This window comes from Saimiri boliviensis, chromosome 20 (genome assembly GCF_048565385.1).
Source record: "Saimiri boliviensis isolate mSaiBol1 chromosome 20, mSaiBol1.pri, whole genome shotgun sequence".
Lineage (NCBI taxonomy): Eukaryota > Metazoa > Chordata > Mammalia > Primates > Cebidae > Saimiri > Saimiri boliviensis.
The window spans coordinates 40,478,754-40,498,374 of record NC_133468.1 but is presented as its reverse complement, the minus strand read 5'-3'; the positions used below and the strand labels follow the sequence as shown (position 1 = coordinate 40,498,374).

The following is a 19,621-nucleotide window of genomic DNA, read 5'->3' as shown; positions in this document are numbered from 1 at the left end:
CCTTCAGGATCTCCTCTGCAGGAGTCAGCACACTTTTTTTATAAAGAAAATTTGGGCTGGGTGCAGTGGCTCATGCCTATAATCCCAGCACTTTGGGAGGGAGGCTGAGGCGGGCACATCACTTGAGGTCAGGAGTTCAAGAACAGCTTGGCCAGTGTGGTGAAACCCCATCTCTACTAAAAATACAAAAATTAGCCAGGCGTGGTGGCAGGCACCAGTAATCCCAGCTACTCGGGAGGCTGAGGCAGGAGAATCGCTTGATCCCAGGAGGCAGAGGTTGCAGTGAGCCCAGGTCACGTCACTGCGCTCCAGCCTGGGCGACAGAGCGACTCCATCTCAAAAAAAAAAAAAAAAAAAAAAAAAGATGATAAAAAGTAAATATTTTAATTTTTATATAAAGTAAATATTTGAGGTTTGCAAGCCATATATAGTCTGTGTCAGATATGTCTAATATTTTTAGTATTTTGTATTTTTAGTATTTAGTAAAAAATATTTAATGTTTTTTATATTTTGTATCTTTGCTTGTGTACTCATTTTGCAACCTTTTAAAAATGCAACGACTGTCCATAAAAGAGGTCTGTGAGCTAAATGCAGCCAGACTGGGCCTTCCAGCCCGGTTAACCAGCCTCTCATCTCGGCCACATACTGCGTTTTCTTCTCATGTCTGTCTAGCCACCTTCAGTTTGGAGTATTTCCACACTTTCTTTGTCTTCTATAATGTTGATGTTTTAAAAGAACACAGTTTCATCCCTTCCCTTTCTTTTAATAGAAATGTTTCTTGTTGCAACACAGTGGCTTACACCTCTAATCTCAGAATTTTGGGAGACTGAGGCAGGTGGATCCCTTGAGCCCAGGAGTTGAAGACCAGTCTGGGCAACATAGTGAGACCCCATCTCTATTTAAAAGTAGAAAAGTTACCTAGGTGTGGTGGCACAAACGTGTAGTCCCCGTTAATTGTGGGGCTGAGGTGGGAGGATCATCTGAGCTGCAGGGAGCCGTTCGCCATGCCGTTGCACTTCAGTCTGGGCAGCAGAGCGAGACTATTTCAAAAAAGAAAAGCAATGGTTTTTGTTTTGTATTTGCCTGATTTTCCTTCGGTTAGATGGAGGTTGTGCGTCCTCAGGTGGAATGCTGCGTCTGCGACGTGTCCCTTTCCGTGTCGTGCCTGCTGCCTGGCGTCCGTGTCTCCCTCATTGTGGGGGTAATTTTGTTCACCCAGCTACTTTAACCCAGTTCTTCTGTTTCTCTCCTTTGCAGCTACTAAGCTGTCTGTTAAAAGGTACTTGAAGACAATGCAGTGTCTCACTTCTTACCAAAGTTTCCCCTAGATACAGCACTTACTGATGGTTCCTGCCTGATGAAATGTCTTATCGATTTTAAAGTATTGATTTCTTGTAACTGCACCACTCCCTCCACATTTACCTTCAGCATTCTACTGTAAACAAAAGCCCTCCCTTTCTTCCCATGTATGTATGTATTTGCTTGCAGTATGGACTCGGGAATTCTATTTTTTGTCCCAGTGGTTCATTAGTCATCACTGTACTTACTTTAAACCACTGTCCTAGACTCCCTGTTCCTTTCTCTCTGTCTCTCCATCACTCTAATTAAATCTCTTATGTCCTTATTCAGAATTGATACTAATAGTATTGCTTTCAAGGTCATTATCAAGATTAAAACTAACATATTTAAAGTACCTAGAAGGACTCCTGCCTGAGTGACAGACCAAGACTCCATCAAGAAGAAAGAGAAGGACAGAAAGGTGGGGGAAGAAAAGAGAGAGGGGAAAGAGAGAGGAAAGGAGAGAGAGAGAGAGAGAGAGAGAGAGAGAGAGAGAGAGAGAGAGGAAGGGGGAGGGAGGGAGGAAGGAAAGAAGGAAGAAAGAGAGAACCTAGAAGGGAACCCAAAGTGAAACAGGCAGTTAACAAATAGTTGTTACTACTGCTTTTATTTGTCTTCCCCTGCCCACAAGGAGCTCACTCACATTTAGAGGGGAGAATGACTGAAAATCAGTGTGATCGTTGCAAAACCAGACATGGCACCAGGTGTGCACCACGACAGAGGACAGAATCTGAGACAGACCCTCCTCATTCTCTTTAATGTTTGTTAAATACCCGTGTGTGTCAGCACATGGATATTCTATGAATACAGAGGGCTGGGTCCTCTAAGAATACAAAGATGAGTAAGCAGTGGTCCTTGTATTAGGCCATTTTCTTGCTGCTGATAAAGACATACCTGAGGCCAGGTGTGGTGGCTCACACCTGTAATCTCAGCACTTTGGGAGGCCAAGGTGGGCAGATCACCTGAGGTCAGGAGTTCAAGACCAGCCTAACCAATATGGTGAAACCCCATCTCTACTGAAAATACAAAAATTAGCTGGGCATGGTGGTGGGTGCCTGTAGTCCCAGCTACTCAGGAGGCTGAGGCAGGAGAGTCACTTGAACCTGGGAGGTGGAGGTTGCAGTGAGCAGAGATTGTGCCACTGTACTCCAGCCTGGGTGACAGAGCGAGATTCTGTCTCAAAAAAAGGGAGAGAGAGACTAGGTAATTTATGAAAGAAAAGAGGTTTAATGGACTCACAGTTCCACGCGGCTGGGAAGGCCTGACAATCATGGTGTAAGGCACATCTTAACTGGTGGTAGACAAGAGAGAACAGAGCAGCAAGTGAAAGAGGAAACTCCTTATAAAACCACCAGATCTCATGAAACTTACTACCACAAGAACAGCATGGGGGAAACCAGCCCCATGATTCAGTGACCTCCCACCAGGTCCCTCCCACATCCCGTGGGAGTTACAGGAGCTACAATTCAAGATGAGATTTGGGTGGGGAGACAGTCAGACCATATCCTGTCTTCAAGAATGGCCTAACAGAAAAAGACAAATATCTAAACAGGAAAATGCTGAGAAGTGTAATCACAGTTACGATGGAAGAACGGAATGGACACATGCTGAAGACTACTTGGTCCCAAGAGCAGAGGCTTCACAGAGGAGGCACCATTTAACTAGATCTGGGATGATGGCTGAGGCAGGAAAAGCATTTAAGAAGAAGCAGTACAAGCAGAGGTCGAAGGAGAAGCGGGACATTGAGAACCACAGGTAGTTTGGGATGGCTGGAGGTCAAGAGAAGGTTGGCAGGGGGAGAAGATGATTCGGCAGGGTTAAGATCACAGATAGGATCGAATGGCGTCCTAAATGTCATTTTCCCTATAAGGCATGGGGAGGCAGTGAAGAGTTTTAAGTAGTGAAATGCCACAGTTAGATTCGTGTTTCAGAAAAAAATGTCTGACAGCATTACAGGGGATAGATTGAAAAGCTGTGGAGAGTTAACAGGGTTAACCCAGTTAAACAGGATTGTGATAGCCGGCTGTGGTGTCTATAGTCTCGGCTACTGGGGAGGCTCAGGCTGGAGACTCACTTGAGCCCAGAAGTTCTATCTAGCTCTGCCTGGACAACATAGTGAGACCCTCCTCCACCTCTAAAACAACAGCAACAAACCCGTTATAACCCGCAGATCCAGCAACCTGAAGGTGAAATGGGGTCTGAGACAAAGGCTGTGTTGAGTGAGAGTGGTGAGTGGTGGACCCGGCAAAGTATTAAATGAGGACCACTAATGAGCATGTGGGTTCAGGCATGACTCCCTGGCCCGTAGCCTGGGAAATGGGTTGTTGTGATGGTGTCTTCCACGGAGATGATGTTACTTGCATATTTATGTTTCGTGTAGGTAGAGAGTGAATGGGTTCACTCTGTGATGTCAGGAAGAAATCCCAGCAAAAGTACAGATATCAAATTATGGAGTTCAGATCATAAGAAGTTGTCCTTAGAATGCCCAGAGTGAGACAGATGGTCCATGACCATCAGAATGCTTTGAAATTAACTGCTTAACCACCAGGTGTACCCTAACGCAGAGGCTTCTGACTTTCACCCTCATAGTGCTCTGTGGCCGCAATAGCTTTTCCACAAGACGTGTAGGTCAAGAGGAATACCTCGCAGTTCTGTTGGTTATGATGTCATCTGTGACACGGCCTAACGCTGAAGCTGGGAACTATCTCAAGCTAGTAGTTAACGGAATGTCCAACAGAGGTCCAGTGTCACTGCGTTCCTCTTTAAAATTTAAAATACCCTGCGGTGGTATTACCCACTGAGTAAGTACCCTGCTTGGAAACCATGGCTGTAAGGAAGTGATAGAGAAACTCATCCAAAAGTAAAACGGGTCTCACTTCGATTTCCTCCCGTTACGTGTTTTCTGGCGCTGCTTTGCCTCTGCATTGTTGATGTCAAAGTATGCAGACCTTGTTGTTTTCCAGTCGTGTCCTCTCTGTTCTTATACTAGTGTCTAGTGAAAGAAATGAAAATATGGTACAACTTCCTAGGAAGCAGTCACTTCTCAGGCCTGGTCCATTGGCTCTTTCTTTTAAGCTCATGAGCTGGGTCAGGTAACCTAAAACCAGAGAGGTGCGAATCATCAAATAACCTGTTTATCATTCTCTGCTTTTTCAGGAGATTGCTCAGTTTATTTTTTTATTTTGGAGCCAGGGTCTCATCTCATTCTGTCAGCCAGGCTGGAGTGCAGTGGCATGAACATGGTTCATTGCAACCTCGACTTCCCAGGCTCAAGCAATCCTCCTGCTTCAGCCTCTTCAGTAGCTGGGACTATAGATGTGAGCCACTATGCCCAGCTAATTGTGAAAGTTTTTGTCGAGATGGGATCCCACTGTGTTGCCCAGGCTACTGTCAAACTCCTGGGCTCAAGCAACCCGCATTCCTCAGCTTCGCAAAGTGCTCGGAGTACAGACAGGAGCCACCGTGCCCGGCCTCGCTTTCTACTAATAATCCCAGGACTTCTGAAAGAGTGCAAGCTGCCGTGGTCATGTTGAAGCACTGCTCTCCTGTTGTTACGCCAAGATAGCCACAGAAGAAAACAGAACACCAAGTCTTTACTTTAAAACAATTAGAGAGTCATAGGAAGCTGCAGAATGGTACAGAAAGGTCTGATGTACCCAGTGATAACGCCTTACATAATCATAGTACATTATCAAAAGCAGGAAACAGACATTGATACTACCTGTAGACTTTGTTCAGATTTCACCAATTTTAAGTGCACTCATGGCTGGGTGTGGTGACTCACGCCTGTAATCCCAGCACTTTGGGAGGCCAAGGCCGGCAGATCACCTGAGGTTGGGAGTTTGAGACCAGCCTGACCAACGTGGAGAATCCCATCTCTACTAAAAACAAAATTAGCCAGGTGTGGTGGTACACACCTGTAATCCCAGCTACTCCGGAGCCTGAGGGAGAAGAATTGCTTGAACCTGGGAAGCAGAGGTTGCGATGAGCTGAGATCACCCATTGCACTCCGGCATGGGCAACAAGACTGAGAGTCAGTCTCAAAAAAGAAAAATAAAAAATAAATGCACTCACATGTGCGTGTTTAGTTCTGTGCCGTTGTATCATGTGGAGATCTATATAGCCATCACCGCGCCCCAGATAGACAACTGCTCTACACCACGAAGATCCTTCTCAGGCTACTCCTTTGTAGTCCGATACTAACTATCCCTGGCCTCCGGCCACCACCAGTCTCCTCTCCGTCTCTGTAATTTTCTCACTGGAAGAAGGAAATATAAACAGAAGTTTACTCTACCTGACAATAATAGAGCCACTTCGGCTTTCTTTTGATGAGTGTCTGCCGGCATATCGTTTTCCATCCCTTGCTTTTCAGCCTGCCTGTATCATTATATTTGAAGTGACTTTCTTATAGGCAGTGTACAGTTGTCGTACTTTTTTAGTCTACTCTGCCAGTCTATTTTAGAATTCCATTTTTATTTCTCTGCACTGTTGTTGAGTGTGTCTCTTCATATAGACTTTTGAGTGGCTGATTTACATATTACATTATGCATATATAATATATCACAGTCTACTGGTGTCAGCATGTTACCAGTTTGAGTGAAATATGGAAACTTTACCTCTCTTAAATCTCTTCTCCCTCCCTTTCTTAGAATGCCTGAGATATTTCCTGTACCTAGAGTGAAAATCACATGGGATCATATCACAATTTTCGCTTCAATTATCAAAGATAACTTAGGAAACTCAAGAGAAGAAGAGTTCATTGTATTCACTCGTCTTCTTACTCCTTGTTCTTTCCTTCTTCCAGATGGTCCAAGTTTCCTTTGGAATCTCCCCCATCTGTTTGAAGAACTTCCTTTAGCAGTTCTCTTAGAGCCTGTGTGGTAGCAACCAGTCCTCCTAGCTTTCCTTCATCTGGCACTGTCTTGGTTTTAAACCCTCTCCATTCCTGAAGGATATTTTTAGTAGGTAAAGTATTCTGGATTGACAGTTCTTTTCTTTTTCAGACTTCCTTCTGGCTTCTCTGGCATCTGATGAAAAATCCTTTGTCATTTGATTGTTTTTCTCCTTTAGGTAAGGTGTTTTTCTCTCCCTGCTTTCAAGATTTTAAAAAATTTTTAGGTCTTTAGCTTTCAGAAGTTTGATAACAGGTTGCCTGAGCCTGGATTTCTTTGGGTCTGTTGTTTTAGAGGCATGCTCAGCTTCCAGAATCTGCAGGTATATGCCCTTTACAAACTGGGGAAGTTTCCAGTTGTTCTCCAGATACTTTCTTCAGCCTCATCTTACTTCTCGTACCTTTTTAGATCTCTGAGGACACAAATGTTAGGTTTTTTTTGTTGTTGTTGTTATAGTCCAACAGGTGCCTGAGACTTTGTTTGTTTCTCTTTTAGTCTCTCTGCTTTTTAGACTCTTGCTCTAGGTTTAGATTCATTCATTCTGTTGAGCCATTTATTATTTTAGTTAGTGTATTTTTCAGTTCTAAAATTTTCATTTGATTATTTTCCTTTATTTAACTATTTCTTTTCTTCTTTTTTTTCTTTTTTGAGACAGAGTCTCACTCTGCCGCCCAGGCTGGAGTGCAGTGGTGCCCTGTTGGCTCACTGCAGCCTCTGCCTCCCAAGTTCAAGTGATTCTCCTGCCTCAGCCTCCTGAGTAGCTAGGAGTACAGATGTGAGCCACCATGTCCAGCTAATTGTTGTAGTTTTAGTAGAGATGAAGTTTCACTGTGTTGGCCAGGCTGGTCTTGAACTCTTGGCTTCCAATGATGTACTTGCCTCCGTCTCCCTGGGATTATGGGTGTGAGCTACCACACCTGGTGAAATTTCTGTTTCTTGTGTCTGTTTTCAATTGCTCATTGAAGCACATTTATGATGCTACTTTAAAATCTTAATCAGATAATTACAACATACATACCATGTTGGCATCTTTTGATTGTCTTTTTTCATTCAAGTTGAGATTTTCCTTTTTTTTGGTATGATAAGTAATTTTCAGTTGTTTCCTGGACATTTTGGCTATTATGTTAGGAGACTCTGGATCTTACTTGTTAATAAAACTTCTGTGTTAGCCGGCTGCCTTGGACACTGCACTGTGGGGATAGTGTGAGAGGGTGCTACCTCCCTACTTCCAGGGCCAGGTCCAGTCCCCTCTCAGCTTCTATCGACCTACTGTAGGGAGGGTGGAAGGAAAGAGAGAGGGGAAAGAGAGAGGAGAGGAGGAGAGAAGAGAGAGAGGAAAGAGAAAGAAAGAGAGAGAGAGAGAGAGGAAGGGGGAGGGAGGGAGGAAGGAAAGAAGGAAGAAAGAGAGAAGAACCTAGAAGGGAACCCAAAGTGAAATAGGCAGTTAACAAATAGTTGTTACTACTGCTTTTATTTGTCTTCCCCTGCCCACAAGGAGCTCACTCACGTTTAGCAGCAGTGCCAGTCCAGCTGGGAATGTTTGATACTGGTATATTATTCCCAGGCAAACTCATTTCCTTTTTAATTTAGAGGTGTCGTCCAGTGAGGTTTGAATGGCCGCTGCTGCAGTGTTCCTGGAAAGAATTTCCTGACACTTACAGGAAAAAATCTTTTCCTGTCCTAATCAGATCTCATCAGATCCCACTTAATAAACAGGCTAGCAATTTACCTTAAGGGTACTAGTGTTGAAAAGCAGAGATGTGGCCAGGCCCGGTGCTCACGCCTGTAATTTCAGCACTTTGGGAGGCCAAGGCAGGTGAATCACAAGGTCAGGAGTGTTTTGAGACCAGCCTAGCCAACATGGTAAAACCCTGTCTCTACTAGAAATACAAAAATCAGGTGGGCATGATGGCGGGCACCTGCAATCCCAACTACCCAGGAGGCTGAGGCAGAAGAATCACTTGAACCTGGGAGGTAAAGTTGGCAGTGAGCCAAGATCATGACACTGGGCAACAAAGCAAAACTGTTCCCACCACCACCACCAAAAAAATGAAAGAAAAAAGTGAGGTCGGGTGCGGTGGCTCACGCCTGTAATCCCAACATTTTGGGAAGCCAAGGCGGGCAGATCATGAGGTCAGGAGATCAAGACTATCCTGGTCTACGTGGTGAAACCCCATCTCGACTTAAACAACAAAAACAAAAACAAAAATTAGCCAGGCGTGGTGGCGGGCGCCTCTAGTCCCAGCTCCTCAGGAGGCTGAGGCAGGAGAATCACTTGAACCCAGGAGGCGGAGGTTGCAGTGAGCCGAGATCGCACCACTGCATTCCGGCCTGGCGACAGAGTGAGACTCTTGTCTCAAAAAAAAGAAAAAAAAAAGAAGCAGAGATGTAACTAAAAGACAAAGGAAAGAAGCAGAAAGGGAGCAAACAAACCCTAGAAAGACCAGAAGAATCTACAAAACTGATCATACAATCCATACGTAACTGAGGGCAGATATCAACGATTCAACATCCTGCCAATTCCAAGCTTATTGTTTCTCTCCACAGTTTGGAACATGTGACATCTCACATAACCTGCAAGAGAAACACCTAATCATTTTACTTGATTTGTGATGGTCTTCATAATCGGGTCCTTTTTCACCTCATTCAGGCCCCTCCCTGGGCCTTTATACAGTACTGCCATGTTCCTTCTTTCTTCTGTGCATTTGTTCAAGATACTTCTTCGGCCAGAAATGCCCTCCTTTGCCTACCCACCGCATTTCACCTTGTGTAATTCTGCTCTTTAAAACTGTAAAACAAACTTCTCTCCCTTTGCGACCACTTCTGTCAGGTCTATATGCATATATAACAAATCTCCTCTGGGAGGCTGTGAGTCACTGGGACTCCAGGACTGTCATTCCCAGTACGTTCTGGAGTGCTTGGTACCTGTCAGAGTCTCTGTGTGCTAAGTGGATACAAGCTCCCTTTCCTTCGTCTGCTCTCCGTTCCCACTGTCTTACCTTCCGGAATCAGAAACTTTGTTCCATCTTCTTTGCTAGTTTTGGTACCTACTAACCTTCTTTATCATTCATTCACTCCTTCATTTATTCAGCAGATATTTACTGGATTGAGTTTGGTATTTAAATGTCATTGGTGACCTACTATTGTTAAATCCAGTGACCCTTTCTCATTCACCGTTCCTCCGTTTTTCTGCAGCAGGAAACTGATGCCATCTGTGCTTGGTGAAAGTCATCGCTGTCTACGGTACTGTAGTTTTTTGATTATAGTAAAATAATCAAAAAAGCTAGCAGAAATAAGAATATGGCTACAAAGAAGAGCATTGAAAATTCCCAGTCGTGGCATTTCTTTATCCACTACACAAAGTTTGCTTGTTTTTTGAGATGGAGTCTCGCTCTGTTGCCCAGGCTGCAGTGCAGTGGCACAATCTCGGCCCACTGCAGCCTCTGCCTCCCAGGTTCAAGTGATTTTCCTTCCTCAGCCTCCTAAGTAACTGGGACTACAGGTGCTCACCACCACACCCAGCTAATTTTTTTATTTTTAGTAGAGACAGGTTTCACCATGTTGACCAGGCTGGTCTCGAACTCATGGCCTTAAATGATCTGCCTGGCTCGGCCTTGCAAAGTACTGGGATTACAGGCATAGCCACCATGCCCAGCCCACTTCACAAATTTAAATACCCTCTGGCTGGCGTGGTGGTGTACATCTGTAATCCCAGCACTTTGGGAGGCCGAGGTGGGAGGATCACTTGAGGCCAGGAGTTTGAGGCTAGCCTGGGCAACCCCATCTCTACAAAAATTAGCCAGATGTAGTGATATGTGCCCATAATTGGGACTGAGGAGGGTGAGTCAGGAGTATCGCTTGAGCCTGGAAGGTGGAGGTTGCAGTGAGCAGAGATTGTGCCACTGCACTTCAGCCTGGGCAACAGAGCCAGCCCCTGTCTAAATGAAATAAAATAAAACAAAATACCCTCTGATTCATGAAACAGTATAATCCAAAATGTAAAGTCAATCTTAAAAAAAAAATCTCTAGAGGGATCCCAGACATCAGTTGAATATTTATATTTACATGACCTTTAAAGATCCTGCATTAAATTGATGAGATTTTCATATGATATAGCCTCTGGAGAGTGTCTTAGGATCCGTATTGCCCTGTTCATACCTGGAATACTTTGTGGTCATTTGCAGTGCAGTGATGCTGTCATTGCCATGTTCTACGCCACATGCAAATCATTTCTTAATTATTGTGGTGAAATATTTTTGAGAACGGGTGATAAAATTATCCTTCTGAGTTTTGTCATGTAGATATGATGTTCAGGGTCTAGAAAGCAGAGCTTCTGCAGTTGGTAAGAGGCAGGCTACTTAGAGGCTATGATAGTAAGTATTATTTTCAGTGGCAAAGACCGCAGTTACTTTTGCACCAACATAATAATAGAAGGGTGTAGAAAACTCAGTGGCCCTGGCTTTGAACAGCAGAAAGGCAGATCCCACTCACATTCAGTAAATGAGCCTGCTTGTTTCCATTTCAGGGTTGAGCTAGAGGGACAAGATGACCACAGCTGCCTACCGTGGGAGGGTGCGTGTCTGTGCTTTGGAGAGGGTGGCTGGGATGAGGTGGTACAGTCAGCTTTCTGTTTCTGGGCTTTCAGCCGAGACAGCTTAAGTGTAACCTTGGTCTTGTCAGTCTTGAAATTAATTAGACCGTGAGAATCCAATAAGCGTTGATAGTTTTAGTGAGGAGACATAGAAATTTCCTCTACATGTTGGCAATATCTTGGAACAGGGTGTCACAGCCAGTGGATGCTGAGTGATAAGTGATATATATGGCTTGTGGAATCTGCATAGCAGTGTTTTAAAACTACATTCTTTTAAAGAAAATTTTTTTATTTTTTATTTTTTGAGACAAAGTCTCACTGTGTTGCCCAGGCTGGAGTGAGGTGACATGATCTCAGCTCACTGCAACTGTCACCTCCCAGGGTCAAGCAATTCTCCTGCCTCAGCCTCCTGAGTAGCTGGGATTATAAGCACATGCCACCATGCCCAGCTAATTTTCTATTTTTAGTAGAAACAGGGTTTCACCATGTTGGCTAGGCTGGTCTTGAACTCCTAACCTCAAGTGATCCATCCACCTTGGCCTCCCAAATTGCCAGGATCACAGGTGTGAGCCACTGCACCCAGCCAATTCTTTTTTTTTTTTTTTTAATAGACTTTATGTTTTACAGAAATTTTTTATTTACAGAAAAATTGAGACTATTACAGAGGGTTCCCATATACCCTAGATTTGCCCTGTTAACGTCTTCTATTGGTACATGTGTTATAGTTAGTGAGCGGATATTGATTTATGATTGTTAACTGAACCATCACTTATTTAGATTTCCTTAGGTTTTACCTAATGTCCTCTTTCTGTTCTAGGATCCCATTACATTTAGTTGTCAATTCTGTTCAGGCTCCTCTTGGCTGTGGCAGTTTCTCAGACTTTCCTTATGTTTGATGACCTTGATAGCTTTGAGGAGTCCTTGAGGGATTTTGTGGAATGCCCTGTTACTGAGACTTGTGTGATGTTTTTCTCAGAAGACTTGGGTTATGAATTTTTAGGAGAAGATCACAGAGGTGAAGTGCCATTTTCATCACGTCATAACAGGGGCACACGCCTACTGTCAGCATGGTTTATGACTGACACCGTTGACCTTGACCAACTGAGGCAGTATTTGTCAGACTTCTCCACTGTCAAATCACTCCCTCCACTCCTACTTTTCATGCTGTGCTCTTTGGAAGGAAATCACTGTCTGTGGTCCATATCCAAGGGGCACAGTGTTAGGCTCCCTGTCCTTGAGGGCAGAGTATCTACATAAGTTACTTGGAATTCTTCTGTACTAAATGTCTGTCTCTTCCCTGTATCACCATCTCTGTCCATCCATCATCTGTTGTCCATTCGTCCATCCATCCATCCATCCATCCATCCTCTTATCTGTCCATCCATCCATCCATCCATCAGTCATCTATCAGTCTATCCATCCATCATCTCTCTGTCCGTCCATCCATCCATCAGCTATCTGTCTGTTCATCCATCCACCCATCGTCTTATCTGTCTGTCCAGCCGTTCATCCATCTATTCATCCTCTTATCTGTCCATCCATCCATCCACCTACCTGTGTCTATCTATATGTCTTTATCACTGTGAACACGTATTATTTATTTTATACCTTGGGTTATAGTCCAATATGACTTTATTTCTTTTGTTGCTCAGATTGTCCCAGCTTTGGCCATTGAGATCTCTTTCAGTTCATATCCCCATCAACATGGGTGGGTGTGGGTGTGGGTGTGGGTGTGTGTGTGTGTGTGTGTGTGTGTGTGTTTGTGTGTGTGTGTGTTTTGAGCACTTTCTTACGTTCTGGCACCACGAGATTCTCCAGGATTATCTCACACACAGATGGTTCCAACTTACAGTGGTTCAACTTAACAGTTTTTTGACTTTATGGTGGTGTGAAAGCGATACATATTCAGCAGAAACTGTACTTAATGCTGCCATGCTGGGAACTGGCAGTGAGCCATAGCCGCCTGTTTCTGACTGATTCCGTGTTTATCGGGATACAACCCCACGGTAAGTTGAGGAGCATCTGTATGTCCTGCCCCAGCCATCGTTTATTGGTGAATGGTGTAAGAAGTCAAGCTCTGGGGAAGGCGTACTCATTGTTGGGCCATCTTTTTAGGCCCTCTCAGCTGACCAGGCAGAGAAATACAAGTGTGTATCCACATTTCTAGATTTCTGCCTGTACTGTATTCAGGTAAGTACACAGCCGTTGCTCCTCCATTTCCCCATGGATCCTTCTTGCCTGTTTCCCTTGCTCATCTGTAAATCCCCAGCCCAGCAGTGAGACCCCTGGTTCCCACCCTCAGCCGTCTGTTTCCTTAACCGTTCGACCGCGGCGCGTGTAGCGGTGTCGGAGCCGTTACCGTTCGACCGCGGTGTCCGTAGCGGTGTTGGAGTTGTTAACCCTGGAACGCAGTGCTGTGTGCAGTTCCTTTTGCCTCTCGTCTGCAGGCGCTGCCCGTTTTCAGAGTGACTCAGGGCAGCACTTTCCCCTCGATGCCCTTCAGTGAGATAGTTTCATGCATTTGCGATAACATTCCATTCTCTTATCAGTCTTCACTCCTTCCTGGGATCCCCTAACTTGTGCATTTTAAAAATTTGCATACATTAAGATTCAGTATTTCTGCTAGAAGGTTCTATAGATTTTGACAACTGTATAATGTCGCACATTTACCATGACAGTATCACTTAGAATAATTTTCAGCCCTCAAAAAAGCCCCCGTACTTCCTCTTTTCATCCCTCCCCAAACGTGGGATTCCTGGAAGCTGCTCACCGCTGTTCTGCACTCACAGTTACGCCTTTTCCAGAGGTCATGTAATTGGAATTATATACTATGAAGTTTTATCAAACTGACTTTCTTTTTTTTTTTTTTTTTTTTTTTTACTTAGCAGTAAACATTTAAGATTATTTCATGCCTTTTCCTGGCTTGATAGCTTTTTTTTTAATTGGTGAATAAAACTCCATTGTGTGGATGTACCACAGTTGGTTTCTTCATTCACCTATTGAAGGACATCTTGGTTGCTCCCAATTTGGGACAGTTATGAACAAAGCTGCTATAAACATAAATGTGCAGGTTTTTGTGTGAATATGTTTTCAGATTAGTTGGGTAAATATCTAAGTGCAATTGCTGGATCATATGGTAGGATTATGTTAAGTGTTGTAAAAAGCTGTCTTCCAAAAGAGCTGTGCCGTTTTGCATCCCCACCATTGACGCAGGGCTGTTCCTGTTGCTGTGCGTCCTCGCCAGAATTTGGTGTCTCTCAGGGTTTTTTGTTTTGTTTTGTTTTTTTGAGATTTAGCTATTCTAATACATTTGTAGTGGTATATCACTACTGCTTTAATTGGAAATTTCCTGATGACAGATAATGATGAGCATCTTTTCATATGCTTATTTGCCATCTGTGTATCTTCTATTATGATGTGCCTGCTCAGATCTTGTGCCCATTTTTTAATTGGGTTGGTTATTTTCTCTTTTATTTTTTTTCTTTTTTCTTTTGAGATGGTGTTTCACTCTTGTGGCCCAGGCTGGAGTGCAATGGTGTGATCTCAGCTCACTGCAACCTCTACCTCCCAGGTTCAGGCAATTCTCCTGCCTCCACTTCCTGAGTAGCTGAGATTACGGGCACTTACCACAACACCTGGCTAATCTTTTGTATTTTTTAGTAGAAACGGGATTTCACCATGTTAGCCAGGTTGGTCTCGAACTCTTAATCTCAGGTGATCTGCCTGCCTCAGCCTCCCAGAGTGATGGGATTGCAGGCATGAGCCGCCACAGCCAGCCAGCCCGCCCTCTCTCCTTCCCTCCTTCCCTCCCTTCCTTCCTTCCTTCCTTCTTCTGTCCCTCCCTCCCTCCCTTCTTTCCTTCCCTTCCCTTTCTTTCCCTTTCCTTCCTTCCCTCCGCCCCACTTTTTTTTTTTAAGAGACAAGGTCTCACTCTGTTGCCCAGGCTGGAGTGCCATGATATTATCATGGCTCACTGCAGCCTCAAATTCCTAGGCTCAGGGGATCCTCCTACCTCAGTCTTCTAAGTAGCTACAGGTTCATGTCACTGTGCCTGGCTCATTTTTACTTGAGATGGGGTTTTATTTTGTTGCCTAGGCTGGTTATTTTCTTACGGGGTTTCCCCATGTTGGTCAGGCTGGTCTTGAACTCCCGACCTCAGGTGATCTGCCTGCTTTGGCCTCGAAAGTGCTTCGATTACAGGCGTGAGCCACCGCGCCCAGCCCATACTTTCTCCTAAATTTGTTTACTATTATTAGTAACAACTTCCTTGCCAATTACCCAACCAAGTCTGTAATCATATATCATTGTCACTATTAGTCTCGTCTCATCTTTTCTTAATTGTCTTGCCCAGAGGTGTGTCTAGTTGGTACCACCATAGACGAGGTGTGTCTATTTCCCTGTGACTACAAAGAACCAGCATTTGGAATTTTTGCTTATTTCTCTTATTTGCTATTTCACTAGAATGCTTATTTTTATTGTTTCTTTCCTTCCTACTTTCTTTGAAATGACTCTGTTGTTTTTCTGTCTTGAGTTGATTACTTTGCTCATAATATTTTCTGTACCTTTTTTTTTCTAAGCTGAGGTGGGCATTTGGGGCTATGAGTTTCCCTTTAAGTACTGCTTTAGCAGCATCCCACAGATTTTGCCCTGTAGCACTTTTCTTTGCATTGAGAGCTAAATATGTTATAATTTCAGTCATGATTTCTTGTTGAATCCATGAATTATTTAGAAGTATTTTTAAAATCTGTCATGTGAATTTTTTTGTTATTTTAATTTGAATTTTATTGCATTTTCATATACCATGCTCTGCTTTATATTTATCTGGAGTATTTTTTGACACTGGTTATGTGGCGTGGCGTGTGGATGATTTTATCAATACTTTGTGTTGTTATTGTAGTTTTGACTTACATTTGCCTAGTAAGTGATGCTGAGCACTTTTTTAATGTGCTCATTTCTGTATAATCTTTAAAAAGAATTGGGATTTTGTTGTTGTTGTTGTGTTTTAGGCATTCTCTATATATTTTGGATATCATCCCTTACCAGATACATCATTTGCAAATTTTTCCCCATTTTCTGAGTTGCCTTTTTACTCTATTGATACTGCCTTTTGATGCATGCCTTTTAACATTTTTCATAAAGTCCAGTTTGTCTATTCTGTCTTTTCTTGCCTGTTCTCCATACTAAAGAAATCATTGCCATATTCAGTGTCATGAAACTTTTGCCATATGTTTTCTTCTAAGAGTTTTATAGTTTTAAGTCTTATGTTTAGGTGTTTGATCTGTTTTGAGTTAATTTTTGCGTATGGTATTAGGTAAGGATCCAGCTTCATTTCTTTGCATGTAGTGTTTTTCCAACACCATTCGTTAAGGAGACTGTCCTTTCCCATTGAGTGGTCTTGGCACCCTTGTCAAAGATCATTTGACTATATTTGTGAGGGTTTATTTCTGGGCTCTCTATTCCATTGGTCTACATGCCTGTCTTTATGCCAGTATCATACTGTTTTGATTATTATAGCTTTGTTGTTAAGTTTTGAAATCAGGGAGTGTGAGATTTGTGTTATTTTTCAAGATTGTTTCTGGCTGTTAAGGGTCCCATGAGAATCCATTTGAATTTTAGGATAGATTTCTATTTCTATAAAAAATGTTTTTTTTTGTTATTTTGATAGATATTACATTGAATATTTAGATAACTTTGGGTAGTATTGACATCTATTTTTTTTTTTTTTTTTTGAGACTGTTTTTTGTTCTTGTCTCCCAGGCTGGAGAGCAATGACACATTCTCGGCTCACTGCAACTTCTGCCTTACCGGTTCAAGCAATTCTCCTGCCTCAGCCTCCCAAGTAACTGGGATTACAGGCACCTGCCACCATGCCTGGCTAATTTTTGTATTTTTAGTAAAGATGGGGTTTCACCATGTTGGCCAGTCTGGACTGGAACACCTGACCTTAGGTGATCTGCCTGCCTCGGTCTCCCAAAATGCTGGGATTACAGGGTGAGCCACTGTGTCCAGCCATTGTTGACATCTTAATATTAAATCTTTCAATTTATGAAAATGGGATGTATTTCCATTTATTTATGTATTTTTTAATTTATTCCAGCAGTGTTTTATACTTCTCATTATACAAGTCATTCATCTCTTTGGTTAAATATAATTCGAAGTATTTTATTATTTTTGATGCTGTTGTATTTTTATTTTTATTTTTACTTAATTTTGAGATGGAGTCTGCTCTGTTGCTCAGGCTATAGTGCAGTGGCATGGTCTCAGCTTGATGCAACTTCCACTCCCCAGACTCAAGAGATCCTCCCACCTCAGCCTCCTGAGTAGCTGGGACTACAAGTGCATGCCATCATGCTGGGCTAATTTTGTTATTTTTGGCAGAGACAGAGTTTTACCATGTTGCCCAGACTTGCCTCAAACTCCTGAGCTCAAGCAGTCTGCCCTGCCTGGCCTTCCAACATGTTGGAATTGCAGGCATGAGCCACCACTCCCTGTGGTGGCTGTCGTATATGAACCTGTTTTTGTTTTTTTTCTTTTCAGATTGTTCATTATTAGTATGTGGAAATGCAGCTGATTTTTGCATATTAACTTTGTATCCTGCCACTTCAGTGAATTTCTTTATTCGTTTAAACAGTTTTATGGCCGAATGTTTATAATTTTCTGCATATAACATCATATAATTTACAAACAAAAATTATTTTACTTTCTCCTCTCCAATTTCGATGCCTTCTATTTCTTCTTCTTCCCTAATTGCTGTGGTGAGAACTTCCATTATTATGTTGTAAACAAGTAGTGAATGGTCATCCTTGCCTTGTTCTGATTTTAGAGGAAAAGCTTTCAGTGTTTTACTGTTAAGTATGATATTCACTGGAGGTTTTTTTATACGTGATTTTTATTGTATTAAGGTAGTTTCCAGCTATTCCTTCTTTGTTGAGTGTTTTTATCATGAAAATCATGAAAGGGTGTTGAGTTTTGTCAGATGCCTTTCCTGTATCAATTGAGATGAGCATCTAGTTTTTGTCCTTCATTCTGTTGATGTGGTATATTACGTGGATCCGTCTTTGCATTCCAGGGATAAATCCCACTTGTCCATGATGTTTAATTCTTTTTTTTTTTTTTTTTTTTTTGAAATGGAGTTTCGCTCTTGTTACCCAGGCTGGAGTGCAATGGCGTGATCTCGGCTCACCGCAACCTCCACCTCCTGGGTTCAAGCAATTCTCCTGCCTCAGCCTCCTGAGTAGCTGGGATTACAGGCACGCGCCACCATGCCCAGCTAATTTTTTTTTTTTTAGTAGAGACGGGGTTTCACCATGTTGACCAGGATGGTCTCGATCTCTTGACCTTGTGATCCACCCACCTCGGCCTCCCAGAGTGCTGGGATTACAGGCTTGAGCCACCATGCCCAGCTGTTTAATTCTTTTAATATGCTGCTGAATTTGGTTTGCTGGTATTTTGAGGATTTTTGTGTCAGTATTCAAAATTGGTACTCATATGCAGTTTTCTTGTAGTACGGTCTTTGTCTGGCTTTAGTACCAGGATAATACTGACCTCATTGAATGAGTTGGAAGTATTCCCTCCTCTTCAGTGTTTTGGAGACTTTGAGAAAGCTTGGTGTTAGTTCTCCTTTAAATGTTTTGTAGAATTCACAAGTGAAACCATCAGGTCCAGGGATATTTTTTGTAGGGAGATCTTAAATTACTGATTTAATCTCCATACTATTTATGAATCTGATCAGATCTTCTGTTGCTTTGTAACTTCGTCTTGGTGGATTCCATGTTTCCAGGCATTTGTCTGTTTCATCTAGATTATCCATTTGCTGGCACACCATTGTTTATAGTACACTCTTTTTTTTTTTTTTTTTTGGAGACGGAGTTTCGCTCTTGTTACCCAGGCTGGAGTGCAATGGCGGGATCTCGGCTCACCGCAACCTCCGCCTCCTGGGTTCAGGCAATTCTCCTGCCTCAGCCTCCTGAGTAGCTGGGATTACAGGCATGCCCCACCATGCCCAGCTAATTTTTTGTATTTTTAGTAGAGACGGGGTTTCACCATGTTGACCAGGATGGTCTCGATCTCTTGACCTCGTGATCCACCCGCCTCGGCCTCCCAAAGTGCTGGGATTACAGGCTTGAGCCACCGCGCCCGGCTATAGTACATTCTTACAGCTTTTTTTAAAATGTAGAATTGGTAGTAAAAACGTTTCTGATTTTGGTAATTCAAGTCTTATTTCTCTCTTTTTAAAAATTGATCCAGCTGAAGGTTGTCAGTTTTATTGCTTTTTTAAAAGAACCAGCTCTGGGTTTGTTTGTTTGCTTGTTTCTATTCTCCATTTTGTTGATCTCTGCTCTGGTCTTTATTATTTCCTTCTGCTAGCTTCTGGTTCAGTGTGTCCTTTTTCCAGTTCCTGAAGTTTTAAAGTTAGGTTGTCGATTTGAGATCTTTTTAAAAATCAGTGTTTACAGCTGTGAGTTTTTCCCTTAGCATTGCTTTCACTGTGTCCTGTAAGTTTTGATATGTGGTGGTTTCATTTTCATTAGTGTGTATTTTTTAATTTCCTTTGTGATTTCTTCTGTGATCCATTGGTTATATTTAGGGGTGTATTGCTTAATCTCAACAAATTTGTGAATTTTTTGGTTTCATTCATTTATCGATTTTTAACTTCATCCCACTGTTCTTGGAGAATATGTTTTATATAATATCCGTGTTTTTGAATCTAGGCCTCATTGGTAGCCTGACTTACTGCCTTTCCTGGAAAATGCCCCCTGTGCTCTTGGGAAGCATGTGTATTCTGTTGTGTTCTGTGTGT

At 42.8% G+C, this 19,621-nt stretch overlaps 1 protein-coding gene across 10 annotated transcripts in view; it reads left to right on the top strand.

Annotated features, from left to right (window-relative positions):
* TYW1 (tRNA-yW synthesizing protein 1 homolog) overlaps positions 1-19,621 on the top strand; it is a 312,384-nt gene that overhangs the window by 217,731 nt on the left and 75,032 nt on the right. The window contains exon 16 of one of the 10 annotated variants that reach the window (XM_074390724.1): positions 9,426-9,473. The exons of 8 other annotated variants lie outside the window; for them this stretch is intronic. In XM_074390724.1, the coding sequence (XP_074246825.1) occupies positions 9,426-9,455 (30 nt within the window). In that variant the 3' untranslated portion in view covers positions 9,456-9,473. One more of the 10 variants, XM_074390722.1, reaches the window with a different exon arrangement.